We start from the raw sequence: 26,404 nt of genomic DNA on the forward strand, positions 1-26,404 counted from the left end.
GCCTACTAACAAGACATGAAAGCAGTGACACCCAGTAGTAGTGAACATAGATAATACCCAGATCTAGGATTCAAATACCATTCTCCAGTAGAAGGTACTCAGCCTCCTTGGAGAAATGGCTGATTCTATATCTAGGGCAAGGAAAATGGAAGATGAGCCTGGAATAGTAAGTACACATAAATAAGTAAAAAAAATAAATAAATTTCAGGTGCAGCGGCATGCACCTGCAATCCCTGCTACTCAGGAGGCTTTGTAATCCCAACTACTCGGGAGGCTGAGGCAGGAGGATCACTTGAGACCAAGAGTTTGAGACCAACCTGGGCAACTCAGCAAGACTCCATCTCAAAATATGAATGACTAAATGAATGAATGATGAGAACATGTCAAAAAAACACAGGAGCCAACTTGAAGGAGTTCCCAATAGCCAATTCTGGAACAATTTTAGCAGCAAAATAAATAATGATAGCATTATAATAATCCAGAAAATAAAAGAAATATCCATCCATCTGTATTGATATAAATACTTAAACATCTGGGAGGGAAAGGCCAGGTCTTCCTTACAGTAGAAATCCAATTATAAATTAATAAGTAAATATGGAAATGGAGACTCACCATTAGGCAAATATCATGGTAATAATTGTTTAAAAGAACCATCAATGGGTATTAAAATAAGTGGGGGAAAGTGTCATGAGAAAAAAGATTTTTTGCATAATTTTGAAGTATTTTCCCAGAAGGTAATTAATAATTGCTAAGAGAACCATCACAACTGGTGTGGAAAAAAAAAACCTGCACGCACCACCTTAACCAGATGATTAATTACAGATGATAATATCACCGGTAATAAGACATAGTGACATACCATGTGCCACTAGTGTGGTATATTGACAAGGGCACCTATTGCTTTATTCGTATTTTTGCTCAAAATGCATCACCTCAATCTAATAATTAGAAAACATCAGAGAAATCCAAGTTGAGGGGCATACGACAAAATAAGTGCCCAGTACTCTTCAAAAGTGTCAATATCAAGGTCATAAAATACAAATAAAGACAGAACTTGTCAAAGACAAACAGATTGGATTATCAAATTTTGGTAGAGGTTACAGGAGGTTATGGACACATGATACAGTGTGGCATACTAAATGGGCTCCTGGGCCAGGAAAAAAAAAAAAGGATTATTGGTGGGGAAACTGGAAAAGGGCAAATAAGGTCCCTAGATAAGTTAATAGCATTGTATAATGTTAATTTTATATCTTTCATAACACTGCTGTGATTGTGTCATGTTCTCTTTAGGGGATACTGGTTAAAGGGTATACAAGAACTCTGATTTTTTACAGCTTTTCTGTAAGTCTGAAAATTTTCAAATTGAGATACTTAGAAAATTTCTTATCAAAATGAAGCAAAATCCTTTCCTTGGGCTTTGTTAGTATATATTATCTGAAAAAAGTTGGAATTTTCAAAAATATTTTAATAAGCAGTAATAAAACAAAAGGGAAAAATATTGGAATATAATAATAATTCAGCTTACAAAATGCATAGTAGGTCAGAGGATCATTCCTAGATCTCTGACTCTTGTCCCATTCCTTAGCCTAATAGAATGTCAGATATCTTGCCCCAAAGGAAAGTTTTTTATACTTTTCCTGATCTGCCTCCATGTTGCAGAGTGCCAGCTTACTTCCGCGCATTTCAGACCTGGTCGCGATACCTTGAACTTCAGGGGCAAGGATAAATCAGGGTAATTCTGCTTTCATTAGGCTTTTCTGTTCAGGCCTGGTTGGGGTTTGAGAGAATATGCCTCTTCTCTAAAACACTGGAGGACTGGGAAGGCTGAAACAATAAATTAACAATCAGTGGCAATCCCACATTTCACATATTTGGTAAGAAAAATAATACTGAGTGTACCTGTACAGACCTAATGCTAATTGCTTTCCCAAATATTATTTATTTTCATACTTAGAATAGCTCTGTGAGATAGATGTTTGCTCCTTTTTAAAAATAAGGAAAATGAGGCTCAGAAAGGTTAAATATCTTGCCAAGATGGTACATTAAGTAATGGAAAGCCAAGATTCAAACCCAAGTCTATTTGATTCCAAAGCATGCTATTCTTTTTTTCTTATAGGTCCAACAGAAAAATACATATACATTAAATATGACATCCATACATATAATAGAGCAGTGCAGAGGTAATTCTGTCAGTATCAATGCCCATCCATATAGAAACATCTTAAGAGAAGTTACCATATCATATATTCTTTTTAATTTCCCATGGCCTCCAATAAGGCTAGAATCCAGTAATTACTACATTACTGGTGATTTTCAGATTCATAGTATCTGATGAAACTAAAACAGCAAAAACAAAACAATATTAACATCTACAGGGCAATCTTACCTGTAGCTAGCTGGCAGATTGCTGTTATCTTCATTCTTCTCTCTGTTCTATAAATATTTAACCACCTGTATTGGTTTTCTGTTGCTGCCATAACAAATGACAACACACTTACGATTTAAACAACACAAATTTATTTTCTTTCGGCTCTGTGGGTTGTGAGTCCATCCCAGGTCTCACTGGGCTAAAATCTAAGTGTTGTATTCCTTTCTGTAAGTTCATGGGGAAGATTCATTTTCTTCCTCAGATGGTGGCATAGTCAGATCCTTTTGGTCATACAAGGACCCCATTTCCTTGCTGGCTGAAGGCCATTCCCAGCTTCCAGAGGGTACCTGCATTCCTTGGCTTGTGACTTCTTTTCTCTAACTTTAAAGCCAGGAAAACAGGTCAAGTTTCTTTCGTATCATGTCTCCACTCCTGCCTCCCTCTCTTTCACTTTTAAGAGCTCATGTGATTAACTGGCCCGCCCAAATAATCCAGGATAATCTCCCCACCTTGAGGTCCATAATTTTAATCACATCTACAAAGTCTATTTCACCATTTAAAGTAATATAGTCACAGGGTCAGAGTACTAGGGTGTGGACATCTTCGTGGGTCCCTTATTCTGCAGACCACAATGTAAAAAAAATCACACAAGTTCATAAACCACTGGCTAATATTAATAATCATAACTAACTTTACTGAGCAGTTTATTTGTGTCAAGTAATGTTCTAAATTGTGTTTTATATATTAATCAAATCCTTGCAATACTGTAATGAAGCAGGTTACTTAGCCCTATTTTATAGATGAGAAAAAATAAGTACAAAAGACATTAGGTAATTTACCAGAGTCACTGATAGTAAGTATCATCTGTAATTTCAACCAGGCGGTCTGAGTCTGTAAACTATGCCATTAACTTCCGTACTATCATAAGTCACTCAGATGATTCAGGACTTTGGATATTTTACTTAACTAATTAGGGTCAAAATGTTTAGCAAGCCTATACTCTATGTGGGCTGGTTATTCTTAGTTTTTTCGGTAAATGAATATTTTTTTCTTTCTGGCTGAGAGAAAAGGAATGATAATGAGGGTACACGGATAACTGAAATTGAATGTTATTTCCTTATATTATTTTACTCATTATCACTGTTGTATAAGAATATGTCACTGTTTGTTAAATAAGTTCCTTCAGAACAACTTAGAGAAAAAATATGGTAATTAGGTTATCATGTAATCCAATGACATACATCTCTGTTTCGGCACTTGCAATGATGTTGTAATTCTCTGTCTCTCTCTCCCCCAACCTTTGTTCTTTGATGTTAGTGGTCTTTCCAATTTTGTATTTCAACATCTACAGAATTTCTGGCTCATGGATCCTCAAATAGTGAATTGGATGAATGGATTAGTTAATTAATTAAATCATTCCTATAATTGTCAATCCATTTGTACCCTGCTCTTAAAATGTAATGAATTAATTTGAGGTGAAAAGGTTTCAGACAAGATGATCTTCAAATTCTACATGTAATAAAGATAATTTTAAGAGTCTCAAAACAATTTGTATATTTATAGAATCCCTAATAATGGCCATTTGCACTCTGCTAGGCATTGGGCTAAATGAGAGCTCAGTATTCACAACAATCCTATGATGTAATGCTCTAGTGGTATACATGTGGAAACTAAGGACTGACTGAGTTGTATCACTCCCCAAAGTCTACTCACGGACCCAGTAGAGCCAATGTCTTCACCTAGGAATAATTGACTCTAAAGCGTTTGCCCTTATCCACTGCCTCATTTCTTTTTATTCCTAAAGTAAAACTACTCATAAGATTTCTGGATCTGATTTCTGTACTACTTGTGGATTGATTAAATACAAAAACATTATTGTGTATTATTATCAGTTGTTCTTTCAAATAACTGAGACCAAAACATTAAAATAGTTTTAAAAATCTGTAAACACTCCTATTCTTCTGGATTTCTACTTACAGAATTAGCACCTAGAACTAGAAAAGTAAGTTTCTTTCTTTTTTCTGAGTGTTAAGATCTCAGGAAATTTTTTTTAATTAACATACTATAAAATTGACTTGATAATTTATTTGAGCTTTAATACACACACACACATAAGTGTATTCATGTAGCAACCATGACAATCAGGGCACAGAAAAGTTCCATCATCAGAGCACTATCGTGCTACCCCTTTTTAGTCACATTTTCATTCCACCACAAATCCTGGCAACCGTGATCTTTTGCTATCATTTTCTCTTCTTGAGAATGTTATAAAAATGAAATCATACAACATGAAACATAATCTGTTTCACTCAGCGTACAATATGAAACATTTCTATTTCACTCAGATGTATTCAAGTTGTTGCATGTATCAATAGTTTGATCCTTTTTATTAATGAGTAGTATTTCATTGTATGGGTGTGCCACAGTTTATCCATTCATTAGTGGAAGGACATTTGGGTTGTTTCCAATTTACAGAGATTACGAGGAAAGTTGCTATAAACATTAGCATACAGGTTTTGGGGGGTGAAGTTAAGTTTTCATTTCTCTAGGGTAAATATTTAGAAGTGTGATTGTTGCATAATATGTTGTACATATTTAATGTTTCAAGAAGCTGCCGAACTTTTCCAGAGTGGTTGTACCATCCCACCAGTAATAAATAAGAGATGATCCACTTTCTCTGCATGGCCACAGGCATTTTGTTTTATCAGGTATTTTTTACTTTAGCCATTCTAATAGGTGTGTTTTCATAATAGGTTTGGTTTTCATTTGCATTCCCCTAATGGCTAATGAGGTTAAACATTTTATCATGTGTTTATTATGTCCTCTTCAATGAAGTGTCTGCTTAACACCTTTTGTGTATTTTCTTTTCTTTTTTTTCTGTAGTGTGGTTTTTTTTTTCTTTTTTTATTATAATTTAACTTCTAGGGTACATGTTCACAATGTGCAGGTTTGTTACATATGTATACATGTATTTTCTAGTTGAGTTACTTATTTTATTAAATTTTGAGAGTTCTTTAGAGTTGTAGTAAAGACTACTGTAGCTTGTCTTTTCATTCTCTTATCCTAGTCTTTCACAGAACAAAAGTTTTAATTGAGATTTAGTTTATCACTTTTTCTTTTTATGGATCATGATTTTCATCATGCTTGGTGTCATGTGCAAGAACTCTGCTCAACTCCAGATCATCAGGATTTTCTCTTTGTTTTCTTCACCTTTTTATTAGGGCTTGTTCTATTTTGACCTAATTTTTTTTTATAAGATGTTAGATTGAGGTGAAGTTTCATTTCTTCAGTATGGATGTCCAGTTGTTCCAATACTGCTTGTTGAAAAGACTATTCTTTCTCTATTGAATATATTTTGCATTTTTGTCAGAAATTAATTGTCTATATTTATGTGGGTCAGTTTCTGGACTTTGTTCTGTTCTGTTGATCTGTACCTCCATCGTTTTGCCAATACCACGTAATCCTGATTACTGTAGCTTGATAGTAAGTCTTAAAATTGGAGGATGTTATTTCTCTAATTTTATTTTTCAAAATCATTTTGGCTATTATAGTTCCTTTGCCTTTTCATATAAATTTTAGATAATCTTATTTATATTAAAAATAATCATGCTGAAATTTTAATTTGATTTGTGTTAAATATGCAGATCAATTTGGAGAGAACTGACATCTTCCTTAAAGTATTGAGGAGCCTTCCAATTAATGAACATGGTGCGTGTTTACATTTATTTAGGTTTTCTTTTTCTGACATCAGTGTTTCATAATTTCAGAATACAGATCATGTACATAGTTTGTTAAATTTACATCTACATATTTCTTTTTTGGAGGTAAGAACTGTGAATGGCTTGAAGTTTTTTTCTTTTAATTTGGTTTCCAGTTCCTTGCCTATGTAGACAGTCTTGTTTTCTGCAAATAGGGACATTTTTATTTCTTCCTTTCTAATGTGTATACCTATAATTCTTTTATTGACTTATTGCAAGACATCAAGAGTGGTGATAATGGACATTCTTGGCTTTTTCTTAATCTTGAGAAGAAAGCATAGTCTTTCTCCTTTAAGTGTAATGTTAAATGTAGGTTTCTTGTAGATACGCTTTATCAAATGAGTAACTTCCCTTCTATTCCTGGTTCGCTGCAAGTTTTCATCATGAATAAATGTTGCTTTTTTTCAAATGCTTTTTCTGCATCAATTGAAATGATCATATGGTTTTACTTCTTTAATCTGTGAATATGGAGGAATGCACTAATCAATTTCAAATATTGAATCAGGCTTTATTCTCTGAAAAGCCTCACTTTATCATTGTCTTTTTGTATATTGCTAATATTTTGTTGAAGATTTTTGTGTCGATGTTCATAAGGGATGTTAGTCTATAATTTTTTTTCTTTTTCCTTTATTTTCTTTGTACTATTGTCCTATAGTTTGGGTATTAGAGTAATCCTGGCCTTGAAAAAAAATATTTAAATTGGTGTTATTTCTTCTTTAAATATCTGATAAAATTTGCAAGTGAAAGTTGGGCCTGGAGTTTTGTTTTGCTTGGGAGGAAGATTTTTTTAATTCAATTTAAAAATATTTACAGGAATATTCAGGTTTTGTATTCATCTTGGATGTGTTTAGTGTCTGATTTTCAAGGAATTTACTTATTTCACTTCTTTAGGTTTATGTTTACACAATTGTTCAGAGCATTCCTTTATACCCTTCTAATATCTGCTGGTTCTACAGTGGTATTCTCTTTTCATTCCTGATAGTAGCAAGTTGTGGCTTCTTTTTTTGCTTACCGATCCTACTAAAGTTTTGTCCATTGCATTGATCTTTACAAAGAACCAGCTTTTTGTCTCAATGTTTTTTTTTTCTTTTTAATTTTATTGCTTTTTGATTTTTATTACTTCTTTCTGCTTGCTTTGGGTTTATTTTGCTCCTCGTTTACTGTTCTTTTAATACACAATTCAGAATTTTGATCTGAGACCTTCTTTTCTAGCACAAGCATTTAATGCTATAAATTCCCCTCTATACACTGTTTTAGGGACACTCCACAAATTTTTATGTGTTTTTTATTTCCCTTTTTGATCCATAGATTCTCTCTAAATCAGTTTATTAATTTCCAGCGTTTGGAGATTTTCTTATCTTTTTCCTATTGACATCTGGTCATTATGATCATAGAACATACTTTATAGAAGTTCAATCCTTTAAAATTTGTTTTGTTTTATGATCTTGGAAGTGGTGTGTCTACATGAATATTTTGTGTACATTTGAAAAGAATGTGAATTCCGTCATTGGGGTGAGTGTTCTATAAATGTTATTTGGATCTAGTTGTTAATGTTGCCTGGTTCTTCTATATCCTTGCTAATTTTTTGTCTATTTGTTCTGTCAGTTAATGCAAGAGGAGTATTAGAAGTCTGCAAGAATATTGTATATTTGTCTCTACTTTTTGTTCTGTTCATTTTTGCTTTGCTGATTTTAAAGCTCTGTTGTTAAAGGCATACACATTTAAGATTGCTCTGTTTTCTTGGCAAATTGACCCTCTTATCATTATGCAATGTTTTTCTTGATCTCTGATAATTTTCTTATCACTGAAGTCTACTTTGTCTGATATTAACTGTAATCACGCTAGCTTTCTTCTGGTTAATGATATAATTTTTCATGATAGAATTTTTTATCCTTTTACTTTTAAACTATGTCATTATAATTGAAGTAATTTTTGCAGATAGGATATTAATGGAGATTGTTTTTATTATTTTTGGTCTATTCTGATAATCTCTGCCCTTAATTGGTTTGTTTAGGCCATTTATATTTCATAAAATGTTTGATGTTTGGATTTGGGTTTATCATTTTATTATTTGTTTTTTGTTTTTCTCTCTGTATTTTCACTCTTCTGGTCCTCTTTTTCTGCCTTGTTTTGGATCATTTGAATATTTTTTAGTATTCCATTTTAATTTAGCTTTGACTATGTATCTTTGTATAGATTTCTTTTAGTGGTTGCTCTATGGATTAGAATGTACATCCTAACTTTTCACAGTCTATTTAGAATCAATCTTTTACAGTGCCGAGTGGATTGTATAAATCTTTCATGTAAGTCTTGTTATTCTCCCTCCTTTATTTTATAGTTTTTATATGTGCTACATCATTTCTCTTCTTCTTTTATTCCGGACATTCCAAGTGTCCCTCATTTCACCTTCTTTATGACAGTCTTCCTTTAGTAATTCTTTTAGAACAGATCTGCCAGCAATGAACTATACTTTTTATCTGAGAATGTCTTTATTTTACCTTCGTTTTTTAAAGGATATTCTCATTGAATTTAGAATTTTGAGCTGACAGATATTTTTTGTTTTAAACATGTTCCACTTTCTTATGGAATCTATGATTTCTGATTATAACTCTGTAGTCTTTTAAATCATTGATCCCCTATAATTATATATTATTTCCTCTGGCTCCTTTTAGTATTTTTTTAAACTAGTTTGATTGATGGATTTGAGCCTAGTGTTTGATTGATGGGTTCGAGCCTAGATTTGGGGGGTTAGGAGGTTACTATTTGAGGTTCAGTTCTTAAATCTGTTGGTTTATGTCTTTAACTAAATTTGGGAAATTTTTAAACATTATTCAGTTTTTTTTCTGCACTACAGCTTTCTTTTCCTTCTGGGACTCCAGTGACATGAAAGTTAGATATTTTATTATTGTCCTGCATATCCTGAGACTCTTTATTTTTTAATAAGTATTTTTACTCTGTCTTATTCAAAGTGGATAGTTTCCATTGATATACTGTCAAGTTCACCAGTCTTTGTTCTCTCATCTGCATTTTACTATTAAGCCCATCCAGTGATTTTAAAACTTTGGTTACTGTATGTTTAGTTCTAAAATTTTCTTTTACTTTTTATTTAAATATCTTCCATTTGCTGAGACATTCTCTTTCCATTCTTTTCAACAGTGTTTACCCTTACTTCTTAGAGCATTTTTACAATAGTTGTCTTAATGTCTTAGTTTAATAATTCTAACATCTTTTTTTCCCAATGTTGCCATTTTTTGATCATCTTTTCCTATGTGACTTGAGACTTTTTCTGATTCTTCACATGCCAAGTAATTTGAGATTATATCCTGGATATTTCAAGTATTATGTTGTGAGATTAATAAGTTAAATAAGACTAATACTTCATCTTATTTAAATCCTATCGAGAATTTTGATATTTTTTGCTTAACAGGCAATTTATCCAGTTGTATCCAGGATGCAATCTCCAGCCAGTATATAGGTTGTGATTCCACAACTGGTTCATTTTTCAAAGCCTTTGAAATGCTGTTCAGATCTGTCCTTCATGTACCACCCAGGGTCCAATCTAGAACATGGGTAATTGTCTGTCTATACTTAGTTTCTCACAGTCTGTGATCAGATTCATACATGAGAAGTTTGAGCATAAACCCAAGAGTTCATAAACAGCCCTATGAGGTCACTTTCCTGAGCCTCTCTCTTTCATGATCTCAGTACTTTGAGTTCCTGGAGACTCTGTTTTTCAGTCCTCTAGCCAAAACTCTGGGACTTTATTTACCCTACTTTGCCACATGCTTCCTGCATCTATGCCTGTAGAAGAGCTGAAAGAAGACAGGGAGAGAAAGAGCTCAGTGGAGTTTATATTATACTCTTAGGGCCACAGCTCCTCCTACTGGAGAGGAAGTTTTCCCTCCCTCAAAGTTTTAAATTCTTGCAGTTATCATTATCTCTGCTACTACCTTGAAGGCTAGGATGCAAGAGAATAAAGGAGAAAAGGGCAGTTTTTCTCTTCTTTAAGACTTTTCCTGCTCCTTGAGCCTAAACTAGAAGGATTCTCCTAGAGCCTTCACTGCCATGCCCCAGGGCCCACTTTCAGGTTTTAAGCTCCCTTGAATCCAGGCCAGGGGTACCTTTTAAAAAAAGAAGAAGAAAGAAAAAGGTAAGGGGAATCACCCTGTGCTACTCTGAATTCTTGTCATGTCATCTTCTCCAGTCCATCTGCTGTGACTTACCCTTTAGAGTCTTTAAATAACCGTTCGCTTCATTCTCCTCAAGTTTTATTAGCTAGATTCAGTAGCAGACATAAACAGTTTGTGGATTCTCCATCTTAACTGAATCTGACCTCAGGTATATATTTTTAATCATTATCTAAGTTAATGGGTATTCATGGAGGTTGTGAGTTGTATTTGTTTTAACTTTGCTAGACAGTTATACCCCGAATATTCACATACATATTATAAAGTGGAAGATACAGGAGTGGGAAAATGAAACTATCTGGAAAAGTATACAGTGAAACATTTCATCTCTAAAGTTTGAACACATTTAGGTTTGAATTCAGGAATCTGTTGGCATTCGCTTTTTTGATAGTTTTCCCTTAGCAGGAACAGTAGGGTAGGCATAGCAGAAAGCTGTCTCAGCGATGACTTACAGAATGAGAGAGATGTGAATTGGCCTTTTAAAAATCTGTGGAAGTTACCCATTTGGATTGGGTAAGGGTTTTCTAGGCAGAGGGAACAACTTCAGAAAAGGTATAGAGAAGGTCCCCAACTTACAACATTGACTTAAGACTTTTCAACTTTATGATGGTGAGAAAGAAATATGTATTCAATAGAAACCACAGTCCAAGGACCCATGTAATCGTTTCTCGTTTTCAATATAGTGTTCAATAAATTATATGAGATTTTAATACTTTATTATAAAATGGGCTTCATGTTAGATAATTTTGCCCAACTATAGGATACTGTAATTGTCCTGAGTATTAAGGTAGACTAGGCTGAACTGTGTTGTTCAGTAGGACCGGCGTATTAAATGCATTTTGACATGATATTTTCCATTTATAATGGGGTTTATCAATATGTAACCTCATCACAAGTCAAGGAGTATCTATACAGGTATAAATGTGAATGGCATGTGTGACTGTGTGTCAAAGAGGAGTAGACAAACCAGGAAAGGGAAATCTGATTCAGTTAGGCATTTACTGTGCCTTCTTAGAGGTTGCAATAAGATATTCCCATGAACATATTTGAAATGATTAGAAACACATGGGTGTGAATTTCAAAAAATACAAGTTTTTGAATTTAACACATATGCTAAATAATCAGTCCTTCAGGTTAAACTATGTTATCCTGCAAATGATAGTAAGTCTTCTGGATTTTTATTAGAATGAATCACATTTTCCATCCTTGTTTTTATTTACTAGGAATTTCATCTTATGACTAAAAAGAACAAGCCATAAGCTCTTTTGGTCTAAATTTGCAATATTTGCCTTTGACTTATTTTTAAATTAAACTTTTTATTTTGACATAATAATAGATTCACAAATAATACAGAGAAATCCTGTGTACGCTTTACCCAGTTTCCTCCAATGGTAACATAATATAATGTCACAACAAGCATATTGACATTGATACAGTCACGATACAGAGCAGTTCTGTCATAAACAGGCTCTCGTTTCCTGTTACATGCTCACCCTTGTCCCTCTACCTTGCCACATTGCTTACCCCTGGCAGCCACTAATCTCCATCTTTACAATTGTGTTATTTGAAGAAAGTTACATAAATGAAATCATACAGTATGTAACCTTTTAGACTGGCTTTTTCATTCTCTATAAATTCTTGGAAATTCATCTGAGCTGTGTGCTTGTATCAATAGTTTGTTCTTTTTTATTGCTGAGTAGTATTTCGTGACTTATTTTTTAGCCCACCTTTTTCCATTATTTTTCATTTTGAAAAAACAAAGTCTTACTACTCAGGCATTTTTCTCACATATATTTGCTTTAGAATTTATACTAAAAACAAAAACCTTAGGAGCATTCTAGTGTTCTTTTTAAAATTGGATTTAGGTTAACCAGTCAATCTGTTGACATTATTACGTCTTACAGGAAAAAAATATGTACATGTAGATTTTATTACTTTACTCCCCTTTTAATTCCTAAATCCAGAAGTAAGATCAGAACACATGAGAGATACTGCTGCTTGAAAAATACTTAGCACAGCCTGTTTGCAGACACACTCGTGCTAGTCCACGGCTGATGCAGAAAGGAGCCTATCCCGAGGCAGCATTTTTTTGCAGTGCTAATGGCCAACATTAGGATGTTGTCTATTTTCATTAGGCATCATAGTCTTAGTTGCTCAACCAAAACTCCAGCCTCAATAATGAGGGAAAAAAATATACTTCTAGTTTCTAAATTGTGGGAAATAGGTCTGGGAGTAGATTCTGAAGTATGTTAAATACTCATCTAAAGAGCCTAGAATTTATCCCGAGGGGGGATGAAGAAATGAAGAAACAAATAAATTAATCAAATTGCAGTTCCTAAAATAGTTATAAGTAGAAAAATTAGCAGTGTCCAAAAATGTCATTTTAACCTTTAATATCAACATCATATTCCATCTTACCAGGTAGTAACTCTGGCTGTTTTGATTTTCATTTTAGAAGAATAAGGAACATAGGTTTACAATAATCAGTAACTATATTACCATCATATAATTACCAAGTTGGCATACTGTTTATTATTTTAGTTTAAGGAGACACATTGAAGCAAGAAAAAGGAGGTGCTAGAGGTTTGCAGACACTTAGCAAACACTAGTGTTTATCCTACAGCTTTGTAAACACTTTACCAAGAATTTTTAAACTGTCATTTTGCTGATGGAAAGTGTAAAATGAGACTTCAGCAGAAGTTAATCTCATCATCTACTTAAAATAGTGTTTTTTACATTGATCTAAAGAGGTTTGTGCATATTTTAACTGTTTTTCCTATATGATCATCTTTAAGTACTAGTATGAAAGTTAATGAGTAAAGAAAATCTGCTGAATAAATCCACCTGATAATCCAAGGCACTTAAAAGAAATACATGCTATGATGCGATGCAAAGATTTTACTTGATTAGTGCTCTATTTCTCAATTTAACAATCAAACCTAAGAGAAATCTAAATCAAGACATTTGACTAACATATTCAGTGCAATTTGATTAGGGTGCAGATAACTACACTATTTCGGTGTGACTGTATAAGTATTCTGATCATAATTATGACATAGACTCTGCTACTAGTTAGAAAAAGAACAGTTTTTAACTTCTTCATGCCTTTCATATATGCACATGTTCTTAATACACTATTACAATAAATGTACCTGAAAATATAAAACATACTTTTTGCTTGTCCAAAAAGTATGCATTTATTTATAATACAAAATATTTATTCTGAACCTATGCTGTATGATAGCCCTCTATAAATGTAGAGGTAGCAAGGGAAGATGACAGATATCTAAAAATATTTGTTAGTAGCACTATATTGTTGATTACTACGTATCAGTAATTAGAATAATGAATAAAGTGAAAGAAAAAGCATAATGCCTTAGGTGTTTACTTTGGGCACAGTAACATTTGGTCCAGTCATCTTTCTAGTTTTCTGGTACCCTAGTTAAATGAGCAAGAGTGTGATAGAAAGTGGGCTTTGGAGCCAATCAGACCTGCATTTATATTTCATTTCTACCACCTAATAGCTGCATGTCTTTGGGCAAGTTATTTAACTTCTCCAAGCCTCAAGTTTTTTAACTTATGAAATATGTTGTTACAAAGCTTGAAAGAAGTAAGTTACTAGCACAGTGCCTAGAACATAGAAATTTGTGCTTTAGAGAAGAAATAAAAATATATAATTCTACCATCTATAGGTAGAGCTCTTTTCCCAAAACAGTACTAAAATTCCAGTTTGCTTATAATCCTAAAATATTTATAATTCCAGAATATCTAAATCTGTACTGCTTTTACTTCTCTAAGATATCTTTGTGAGTTTGATAAGACTGTCCACTTAATTTCTTTAAACAGCTTTACTTTTCAAGGACACATTACCATATTCATAAAAGGAAAAAATCCAAGTTAAATATAATCTGTACTGAAAGTTTCCTTTTCAGATTTCGGGAAGTTAAAATGTTTGTGACACCTGGATTTGTTTTTTTAATCTTTTATTGATATATAATAGCTGTATATATTTGGGGAGTACATGTGATATTTTGATAGATGTATACAGTGTGTAATGATCAGATCAGAGTAATTGGGATATCCAAAACTTTAAACATTTGTCTTTCATTTGTATTAGGAACACTATAGATCTATTTTAATTTCTTCTTCTTTGATTTCAGCAGGAAAGGAAGGGCAAGAAATCCTGGGGCCTGAAGCTCAGGCAGATGAAGCAGGATGTACAGGTACTCTGCTGCGACTTTCTTTCATACCATAGCCTTTAAAAGGAGGTCTTTTGTGTCACTGATTTCTCATTTGTGAGTCCTGAATTTAGTCCGTTTCCTTCTCTTTTATCTTACCTTCCTTAAATGTTTAAGTACTTAGGCGTATGGTGCACTACATAAAAAGAAGTAAATATTCCTTAAATACAGAGTAACTTACAGATTCATATTATATAGCAGATTTCTCCATTCTATAAGAATGACAGGTATAACCTACAGATAATCCAAAAAATAAGTGTTTGAATGATTATTTGAACTTTATCGAGTTTTTGACCAAAGTTAGAGAAATGCAGATCTAACTTTTGAGTTTCGTTATTAGTTACCTGGGTCTGCTTTGAATTGCCCACAAGACAAAAAGCAGAAGAAAATAGAAAAAGCATGGATTTATCTATAAATCAGATGAGAATCATGAATATTAATGAGTTGAGTGAACATGTCACAGCAAACGAGAATCAAAAATTTGTCTTAAAATTTTCTGTGATTGAAAAAGGGTAAAATGAAGTTGAATTATAATAAACAAGGAAATTTGCTTTTAGGTGACTAAAAAGTACATATTCCCTGAAACTTAAGGCTATTCCTCTGTAATGGATTCAGATCAGATTTAAGAAGCAAAAGAGTAGGTGGAAAAATTAAATCAGATCTTATGTATAGTAATACCGGTCACTTTTTATTGTATTCCCTAAGAGAGCCAGGACTGTTAGAATGTAAACTTCAGAAATGCATTCCAGATTTTTGAAACATTTCCTCAAAATATTATACTTAAATGTAGTGTAATTGTGCTTTGTATATTCAACCATAAATTAGATATTTCTGTCATACAGTTTTCATGACATTTTCTTTTTCCTTCTGTTCTATGAGTTATCATTTATAGATTCGTTTTTTTACTTTGCTGTGCATTTTAGGAATATTCCATAAAGGCTTACAAATTATCTTTCATTAGGTAAGATGAGGTATGGTTCATGGCTAATAAGTGTCAAGATTAGATTTTTATCTGTAATATAAACAATAGCACTCCTGTACTCGTCAGTGATTTCTGTAAAACAGAGTAAATCTTTGTGCTGTTATTAAAAGTGAATTCCAAATTAATTAAATAATAATGGAGTATGTGATAATTTGTGGTGCCTATAGCCTGCGATTTTATGTTTTGCCCCTAACTTGGTTCTGTGTAACTTGCGTGAATAATGTATTCAGATATGCTTGTTATCAAATATTTGCCATGCTAAGCTATAGAATATGTAAAATATTTAAGCTGGACATTTGTTAGTAGTAATACAGTAGTGTTAATAAACATAAGAGTACGCTATTTACTTTTACCTAGAATCGTTAAACTTTGATGACTTATATTACCAGAGTTACAGAAGACAACTTGCCCTTCTAGGTAAAATGCTATCCAAAAAGATGCTCACAGGTTTACAGTATTTTATCTGTCATGCTGTTCTTCACTATAAAAATAAATGAATTCTTTCAGTTTGAAGTACTGAATAGTATGTAAATTTCCTCAAAAAAATTGCATCTGGAAGGCAGAGTAACCTTCTCAAATTTGTGTTTAACAAAAGTTGCTGCTGAAATGTAGAATCTCCCCCACGTACACGATGATGATCCCTGCTGCATTATTCGCCTGGAACATGGGGAGTTAGGAGTAAGCAAACTTCCATTAAAGCTCCAGTGAGTGTAGCTTGAAAAGGAAATTTAACTTTTGAGACTTTTGAGCAGTTAAACTGTAAAATTATGTCCTGCCTTTGCTTTTGTTACTTCCTTGACTTCTAGGGAATAATATGCTAACAAAATGAGCAAAAGCATTGTACAGCAGTCGCCATCATTAGTTCAGAATGTTGTCAGATCTTTTTTATAGCAGACTTCCTTTTGCAGCTCGTGAAGTTAAAGACTGTAGTCTGAACTTAGTAATCAGAGTAAAAAATTCATTGAAAACATTCTTTGTTCCTTCTGAGCGTCTCTTTTTTTGTTTATATAGTTGATAATTTTAGAAAGTTTCAAACATGGAGGATAAAGATAAGAGGAAGCCTGAGGATACTTTATTCAGGATGGAAAAATAGATAGATAGATAGATAGATAGATTTAAAAATATTCAGTGTTTATATTAAATATTTGCTCTCTCAAATACATGTATATAGTCATTTAATTCTATACTTTGATTGTCAATTTTGAGTTTTGTCATATTTAAAGAAAACCCAATTACCTTTTATGCTCTGTGTATTTGCTCATCTCCCTAATATTTAAATATATAAGTTTATCATCTAAAGACCAGGACATTTGCTTTATAATTGACCTTTTCAAGATGTGCTTTTCCCAACACTTTAAATTTTAAAAAAACTGCAGAAATTCTGGTCTCACTTTGAAATTGGGCCTGGGAAATGTGGGTTCATGGAGATAGAGTGTAGTTTAATGGAAAGAGCTCAGATTTTATACCTGACTCCTAATACCAATTTGTCTGCTCTAATAGTAATACATTTTCTCTCTGTGATCTCAGAAGAGCTTTTCTGACCCTAATTTTTTTATTGAGGAAAAATTTTAATTGTAAAATTATGATATTCACCTTGCAGGACTTCTTTAAGGTGTAAATAGCTAAGAATTACATAGTACTTACTACATACCAGGTACCCTACTAATAAGTACATTACTGTATTAATTAATTTAATTCTTACAACAACCCTAAGAGGTACTGTTATATAAATTTTATAGGATGTAAACTGATTATATACTGCCTCACAAATTTCTTAATGGACATATAAAATTTTTCATTTTAAATGTCAGTAGTTACAATTTAATTTCTGGCATAGTAAAACATTGACATTTTAACATCACTATTACATATGAAATCCATAGTATATTAATACCTATTATCATTTTTTAAAAAATATGAAAATGCTCTTTAAGAGTAAGAAATATTATGTCATTATGTTTACTTTTTGAGCTCATACTTCCATTCTATATCCACTGTAGAATTTTATACAAACATATATTAATTACTTCATAAATAGTAATTAATTGTAATAGCTTAATATTACTTCTAGAAGGAAAAGTGTTCATCATTCAGTTTCTATTTTTTTAGCATTGAGGTACCTTTATTCTCAAATAAAAAGATGAAATAAAATTTTATGTTATAACTGAGTTGCTCAGTTTTTATGCATCTTCAGATATAATGTCAAAAGTTACTTGTCAATGAAAATATTTTAATGTCCTGTCAATATTTCTTCAATTTTGTTGAAAACAAAAATTTAAAGCCATCTAATTTGCAAAAAGATTTGTTTCCCAGTCATTACAATCATCTATTCCCTCATTTTCTGGAACGTATACCAGAAAGACTTTACCAATAGTTATTTATCAAAGGACTAATGATATCTGTTTTGGGCTTTAAAATTTTTTTTCTCACAGTCACTTTGTTTAATGTATTCAAAAATGATTAAGGAAACTGTAATATGTTAATTTCAGTATCTTTTATCAGTATATTTTTCATGAAAAACACTTTTATTACATGAACTGTATTTTGAGCAATACCTTATTGGTTTACCCAATTTCTGGAAAATTTCCAATAACCTACCCAGCAAAGCCAGTTATCAACATCACACCAGCCAGCCAAGTCAGACTTACTTTCTGTCAGGAAAAAAAAGCATTTTTTCATTTTTTGAACTCAGTGTGTCAATACATATTTTGAGGAATTCTATAAAATCTCGTCAATAAGGAAGTGTATGAAGGATATATTTAAAATACAAAAGTTAACCAGGCATGGTGGTGCATGCTTGTAATCCCAGCTACTCGGGAGGCTGAGGCGGGAGAATCGCTTGGACCCAGGAGGTGGAGGTTGCAGTGAGCCAAGATCGCGCCATTGCACTCCAGCCTGGGCGACAAGAGCGAAACTCATTCTCAATAAAAAAAGAAATTATCAATAATGAAGGAAACATAAAGTATACGTAAATACATCTTATAATAATACTAAGTAGTAAAGTCAAGATTAAGATTATGTAGTTCTAATCTAATTTGTATGTTAAAATCTTTATCTCCAAATGTGTACATTTAGACCTAATCAATGTATAGGAAAGCTAGAATTTATTGAAGTAGCAAAATTCATATATAAAATACAGATCATGCAGTTCTGAAAAGTGTATACTATTTAAAAACTCATTATTCCAACAGCTAGCACACCTATAATTTTTATTAGGATGTAGAAAATATAAGATGGAGATTGCTTAATTGAAATAAATATTTTGTAATATAATTTGATAAAAATAATTTTAACTATCTTAGCAACTCTACATGGAATCTGTAAGAAAGCACATAAAATAATAATTTCATTTTTGACTTTTATCTAGTTTAAATTGAAAAATTGAAGTTGCTTTGAAAAGAATGCCACTGATTTGTTCTGCTTTAGCTCTTCAGAAATGCTTATTGTTCTACCTAATGACAAATCCTAGGAATGATGTTTGAGAATATTATTTGCTTTGCTCTTATCAGTCTCCTGAAAAGCAATGAATTTTTAAATAATAGTTAGGGAGGTCATTAAGGGAAAAGTAACCTCACTCCCTCTGGCCATATTATATAGTTAATTGCAGCTTCCCATCCAGGACCAGCATACCCCCATTTCAGTTGTGCTTTATGCCTAATAGAAATTCATGTAAACAGGAAAGACCAGAAAACCTATAGTGATTCTATGTTGCTTTGATTTGTCAGTAAAGAAGGCTTTCCCTAATCAGTATTTTGAACTTTACTCCTTTGGCACCCTGGAGGACTTTACACTCCAAGCAGTGTACCATAATCGTGTCATGGATGGATAGAGGAATATGCCTTTTCTCTTTTTTTCTTTTAAGAAAGTGAGAACAAGGTATACCGTGTAAAAGGGAGAGCAGGGAGAAGAATTTTCAAGGATTCTAGAAAAGAGTTTACATGGAAGTTGAGGATCTGGGAGTTGATTCCTTTAAACCCAACAGTCCAGCTTACCTTTTAAAAGTCTTCACTTACCTCTGGATCCAATAATCCCAGTTGGGTAACTATTGACATGAACTAAATAATGCAGTTCTTGGTATATAGCAAATGCTAAATAATTGATAGCTATTGAAAAGTGGGGAAAATATTAGGATCACCATTTGTTACTGTCATTGGTTCTCAGGTTTTAAACAGCAGTCACCCTGATGAGTTTGGTTACCGCTATGGTGCAGGGAGATGTAGCAAGATTGTTTTAATAACCATCAAACAAAAAGATGCCCATACATCCCCATTTTAATTTGGCCAAACTTCAGCCTGCTGGGAATTGCTGTTTTACAAATTTAGATCTGACAGTTCAGAGTCTGTAAAGAAGTCATCCCTGAGGCATTTGGGAGCCGTACTAAGGCATTGCAGTTACAGCATGGAGTAGAGGCCCTCCTCTGGAGCCAGTGGAGGAAATGGAGGAAAACCATAGTGCAGCAATAATGCTTTAGAAACTTGGCAGCACTCTGGGCTGCCTTCTCAAAGCATAAGCCTTTCTAATTCAAGAGAAGTTGCCTCTGCCTTAATCCCACAGTTAAACATTTACTGAGGCAGAAATAGAGAAAGAATAGCCTTGTTTTATATGAATACTAGCATAGCTAAGAAACAATTTTCATAGATTTGATACCCTTTGATGCTTATTAGAAATCCTTCTAACTATAGATAATTATTAAAAACTATTTTCTAAGAAATCATATAACTGAACTGAACGTCAGAGTGGTTTATATGAGAATGATTCAAAGTACAGCTCCCCCCCCCCCATTATCTGTGGCAGATAAATTCCAAGACCCCCCCATTGAGTGTCTGAAAAAATACTTATATATACTATACTGTTTCCTACACATATATACATATGATAAAGTTTAATTTGTAAATTTTATACAGAGTTGCAACAAAAACTATAATAAAATACGGTTATAACAATATGCTGTAATAGTTATGTGAATGTGGTCTCCCTCGCTCGCTCTCAAATTATTCTTCTTGTACTGTGTTCACCTGATTTCAGATTGCAGTTGACCACAGGTAACTGAAACCATGGAAAATGAAGCCACAGATAAGGGGCTGTCTGTTGTCCAACTTTAAATAAATATTATGATATGATAGGTTGCTAAGAAGGTGACCTTTGAGAACTAAAGTTTTTTTCTTGCTTTATCATTAATTGAGAAAGAATTCAGTCAACTATATTGCCTTCTCTGTTTTATTAGTAAAATGCAATAGAAGTGTGACTTTAACATTTGAAAGGGATACTGTGAGAATTTCACACATTTATAACACTTTAAACTTATAAAGCAAAGATATATCTTAATACATTACAACAAAATGAGTGGAATTCATTTTTAATTTTCAAGAAATATTTTCTGCAGATTCAAGAACAATCATATGTTCTCTCAAGATAACTAATTTCTTATTTAGAAAACCTTTGTAATAACTTAGTGGTGAGATTGCTGTCTTAAAAGTATGCATTTTTTTTAGTAAAAGATGATGAATGCGAGTCAGATGCAGAAAATGAGCAAAACCACGATCCTAATGTTGAAGAGTTTCTACAACAACAAGACACTGCTGTCATTTTTCCGGAGGCACCTGAAGAGGACCAGAGGCAGGGCACACCAGAAGCCAGTGGTCATGATGAAAATGGTAAATGGATCTTAACAGTTGTGTTTCTTTCCCTCTTTAAAGGATTCTTGTTTCTACCATTCTACTATGGGAACCTGCTCTACTATAGGGAACATTCTTGAAGACCAAACTTTATTACAGGTGCCTATAGAGAGTAATCTGTTTTATCAGTGGAACACTATGATGACCATGCAGCAATAAATTATTAGCTGCTCATGTATTGTGGTAGTAATGCCACTGCATGTGAAATGCTTAGAACAGTGTCTGGACATCAAGTTCCATTTACTTACATGGTAGCAGGCAGTAGAAGTGAGAACTATACCTTTACTGCCCTTTGGATTCTTTCCCACTATTCTTTTAACAAATAAAAATATGGTTGTCTGCTTTATACCAGAACATACTAATTTGGAAACAGTGGTTTTTCTGAATCTGCCTTAGTCCACTGTGATATGAATAGTCAGCATACAGAGTGTGGAAAATGCAATAAAAATGTGTTCAGACTCTCCTGAGAAGAAATAGGCTGTGATACATTACAGTTTGGGAGGAAAAGACTATGTTGTCGTTTCACCAGAAGAAACTAGGTTATCAAAGAAATGAAAAGGAAATACAAAATTTAAAAATATGTATGTATTTATGTAAAATTTTTATGTGACAAAAGACTTTCAAAAAGCCTCACTGAAAGGAAACAATGAAACCTAAAGAAATGATCCATTATGTAGTTCTAATAAAGGTTAAACCTTTCAAAGTTTATCAAGTCCACACAGTACTATCTAAAAATTGAGGAACTACCGTTCTGAATTAGTTTGAATTATAGAATAAGTTGTTGGTTTTGTTATTCATTACTTTCAGATATTTAATGTAATTTAATTAAATGCTAATAAAGCATTTTGAAGTATTCTGTCATATCAGCGACATTTGTTTACATATTTATCCCTTTTTATAACCAAATAGTATTCATTTGTGTGTATATGCCACATTTTCTTCATCCATTGATGTACACTGAGGTTGATTTCATATCTTTGCTATCGTGAATAGTACTGTAATAAGCATGAAGATCCAGGCATCTCTTTGATATACTGACTTCCTTTGGATAAATACCCAGTAGTGGAATTGCTGGATCATATAATAGTTCTATTTTTAGTTTTTTTTGAGAAATCTCCATAGTATTTTCACAGTGGCTGTCCTAATTTTCATTCCCACCAAGAATGTATGAGAGTTCCCTTTTCTCCACATCTTCACCAGCATTCATTAGTTTTTGTCTTTAATAGCAATTCTAACTGGGATGAAGTGATATATTATTGTGGTTTTGATTTGCATTTCTCTAATGATTAGTGATGATGAGCATTTTTTTGTATATCTGTGGCCATTTGTATGTCCTCTTTTAAGAAGCGTTTATTCATGTCCTTTGCCCACTTTTCAATAGGATTATTTGGGTTTTTTAAACCTGTTGAATAGTTTGTATATTTTTCATATTTGTCGCTTGTCAGATGAGTAATTTTCAGATATTCACTCTGTTGTTTCCTTTGCTGTGCAAAAACTTTTTAGTTTAATATAGTTCACATTTGTCTATTTTTGTTTTTGCTGCCTGTGCTTTGGAGGTCTTAGCAATAAAGTCTTTGCCTACCCAAATGTCCTGAGCGTTTTCTGTATGTTTTTTTCTAGTAGTTTTATGGTGTTGTGTCTTATGTCTAAATCTTTCATTGATCTTGAGTTGATTTTTGTATGTGGTGAGAGATAGGAGTCCAGTTTCATTCTTTGCATGTTAATATTCAGTTTTCCCAGCACCATTTATTGGAGAGTGTGTCTTTTTCCTGGTGTATATTTTTGGTGCCTTGTCGAAATCAAATGGCTGTTAATAATGTGGATTTAATTCTGGGTTCTCTGTTCTCTTCCACTGGTCTGTGTGTCTGTTTTATACTAATGCCATGCTGTTTTGCTTACTGTACCTTGTATTATATTTCGAAGTCAGGTAGTGCGATGTCTCCAGCTTTGTTCTTTTTGCTCAGGATTGCTTTGGCTATATTGGTCTTTTGTGGTTCCATAAAAGTTTTAGGATTGTTTTTTCTGCTTCTGTGAAAAATGACGTAGATATTTTGATAGGGATTGGATTGAATCTGTAGATTGCTCTGGGCAATATGATCCTTTTAATAATGTTAATTCTTCTGATCCATGAGCATGGGATGTCTTTCCATTTACTTGTGTCTTCTTCAATTTCTTTCATCAATATTTTGTAGTTTTCCTTGGAGAGGTCTTTCACCTCCTTGGGTAAATTTATCCCTAGGTATTTTACTTTTTTGTAGCTACTGTAATTGAGATGGTCTTCTTGATTTATTTCTCATCTAGTTCATTATTGGTGTACGGAAACACTGCTGATTTTTATGTTGATTTTTGTATCCTGCAACTTTCTGTTTATTTAGCAGATTGCAGTTTTTTGGTTGTGTCTTTAGGTTTTTCTAGATATTAGATCATATAGTCTACAAAGAGAGACTATTTGACTTCTTTTCCAAATTGGATGGCTTTTATTTCTTTCTCTTGCCCAATTGCTCTGACTAGGACTTCCAATACTATGTTGAATAGGAGTGGTGAAGGAGTGGAAATCCTTTTCTGATTACACTTCTTGGAGGGAAGTCTGTCAGCTTGTTCCATGCAGTATGCTGTTGTTCTGTCATATATGGCCTTTATTATATGGAGGTGAACCATCTTTGCATCCCTGGGATAAATCCCACTTGATCATATTGCATCATCTTTTTGACATGCTGTTAGATTTAGTTTGTGAATATTTTGTTGAGGATTTTGTATCTGTTGTCATCAGGTATATTGACCTGGATAGCTTTCCTTTTTTTTGTTTCATCTTTCTCTGGTTTTGGTATCAAGATAGTGATGGACTTATATAATGAGGTAGGGAGAATTCCCTCCTCTTCAATTTTTTGGAATAGTTTGAGGAGAACTAGGGTTAGCTCTTCTTTGATAGTTTGGTAGAATTCAGCAGTGAACCCTTTCAGTCCTGGACTTGAAATATTCATTATGGATTCAATCTCGTTAATCATTATTGGTCTGTTCAGGTTTTCTATTTCTTTCTAATTTAATCTTGGTAGGCTGTCTGTGTCCAGGAATTTATCCATATCCTCTAGGTTTTTCAGTTTTTTCATGTATAGTTGTTCATAATTGTCTCTTTTGTATTTCTGTGGTATCATTTGTAAGTCTTCTTTTTCATTTTTTATTTGCATCTTCTCTGTTCTTTTCTTAGTCTAGCTAGTGGTTCATCAGTTTTGTTGCCTTTTCAAAAAAACCAACTTTTTGTTTTGTTATTTGTGTTGTTTTTTAGTCTTCATTTCATTTATTTTGTTCTGATTGTTATTATTTCTTTCCTTCTTAAATCCTAATTTAGGGTTTGCTTTGTTCTTGCTTTTCTAGGTTCTTGAGGCACATTGTTAGATTATTTATTTGAAATATTTCTGTTTTTTGTTGTAGGTATTTATTGCTATATACTTCCTCTTAGTGCTTTTGCTACATTTCATAGGTTTTGATATGTTCTGTTTTGATTTTCATTTTCATTTAAAGAAATTTTAATTTTAATTTCATTTAAAGAAATTTTAAATTTTCCTCCTTATTTCTTCCTTGACCCAGTGGTTATTCAGAAGCATGTTGTTTAATTTTCATGTGTGTGTAGAGTTTCCAAAGTTCCTCTTATTAAAATCTATAGTTGTATTACTTTGTGGTCTAAAAGCTACTTGATATGATTTTGATTTTTAAAAATTTGTTTGAGACTTGTCATGAGTCCCAACATACAGTCTATCCTAGAGTATGTTCTGTGTGTTGATGAGTATATGTATCATTTAGTAGTTGGTTAAAATGTTCTGTAAGTGTCTCACATCCATTCGGTATAAAATGCAGTTTAAATTCAGTGTTTCTTTGTTAAGTGTCTTTCTACATGATCTGTCTAATGCTGATAGGGGTGTTGAAGTCCCTAACCATTATTGTATTAGAATCTGTCTCTCCCTTTAGATCTAATAATATTTCGTTTATATAACCAGGTGCTCCAGTCTTGGATGCATATATGTTAAGAATTGTTATATCCTCTTACTGAATTGATTCCTTTGTCATTCTTTAATGACCTTCTTTGTCCCCTTATACTGTTTTGTTTACTGGATTTAAGAGTTTATCTCATTGTAGCTACTCCTGCTCACTATGGTTTCCATTTGCATGGACATCTTTTTCTGTCCCTTTACTTTCAATCTATATGGATCTCTACAGGTGAGATGAATTTCTTGTAGGCAGCACATAGCTGGGTCATAGTTTTTATCCATTCAGCCAATCTGTATCTTTTAAGTGGAAAGTTTAATCCATTTAGGTTATTATTATTGATATGTTAGAGCCTATTGCTGTCATTTTGATTTCTGGTTGTTTTGTATATCATTTGTTGTTCCTTTCTTACTGATTATTATTGTGGTTTGGTAGTTTTCTATAGTGGTAACATTTGAGTTCTTTCTCTTTCTTATTTGTACTTGTTCTACCAGTGGGTTTTATATTTTCATGTGTTTTCATTATGGTAGATATCTTCCTGTCACTTCCAGGGGTAAGACTCCCTTAAACATTTCTTGCAGGGCCAGTCTAGTGGTCATGAATTCTCTCAGCTTTTACTTGTTTAGGAAAGACTTTATTTCTCTTTCATTTATGAAGGATAATTTTGCTGGGTATGATATTCTTGGCTGGCAGGGTTTTTTTCTTTCAATACTTTGAATAAATATGTCATTTCTTTCTCTCCTTGCCTATAAAGTTTCTGCTGATAAACTGCTATTAGTCATATGGAGGTTCCCTTACAAGTGATTGGACACTTTTCTCATGTTGTTTTTAGAATATCTCTTTGTCTTTTACTTTTGATAGTGAATATAACGTGCCATGGAGAAGATCTTTTTGAATTGTATCTATTTGGGGGTTCGCTGAGCTTTCTGTATCTGGATGTCTAAATCCTTTGCTAGACTTGGGAAATTTTTGGGTATTATTTCATTAAATAGGTTTTCTATCCCTTTTGTTTCCTCTTTGCCTTGTAACACATCAAAAATTTGAATATTTGGTTACTTTATAGTTTCTTATATGTCACGCAGGCTTTGTTCATTGTTTTTTTATTCTTTTTTCTCTTACTAGGTTATTTTAAAAGACCTGTCTTCAAGTTCTAAAATTCTTCTTCTGCTCGACCTAGTCTATTGCTGAAGCTTTCGGTTAATTGTCTTTCATTCA

At 32.9% G+C, this 26,404-nt stretch overlaps 1 protein-coding gene across 10 annotated transcripts in view; it reads left to right on the plus strand.

The window, feature by feature from the left end:
- Positions 1-26,404, plus strand: part of ZEB1 (zinc finger E-box binding homeobox 1) — a 191,824-nt gene that overhangs the window by 143,864 nt on the left and 21,556 nt on the right. For 5 of the 10 annotated variants that reach the window (XM_054437233.2, XM_054437237.2, XM_063669746.1 and 2 more), the window contains 2 exons: positions 14,474-14,536; positions 21,026-21,187. In XM_054437233.2, the coding sequence (XP_054293208.1) occupies positions 14,474-14,536; positions 21,026-21,187 (225 nt within the window). Of the gene's footprint in view, positions 1-6,012; positions 6,077-14,473; positions 14,537-21,025; positions 21,188-26,404 lie in introns of all 10 variants that reach the window. The other 5 variants (XM_054437234.2, XM_054437239.2, XM_063669745.1 and 2 more) reach the window with 2 other exon arrangements.

The sequence above is a fragment of the Pongo pygmaeus genome, chromosome 8 (genome assembly GCF_028885625.2).
Source record: "Pongo pygmaeus isolate AG05252 chromosome 8, NHGRI_mPonPyg2-v2.0_pri, whole genome shotgun sequence".
NCBI lineage: Eukaryota > Metazoa > Chordata > Mammalia > Primates > Hominidae > Pongo > Pongo pygmaeus.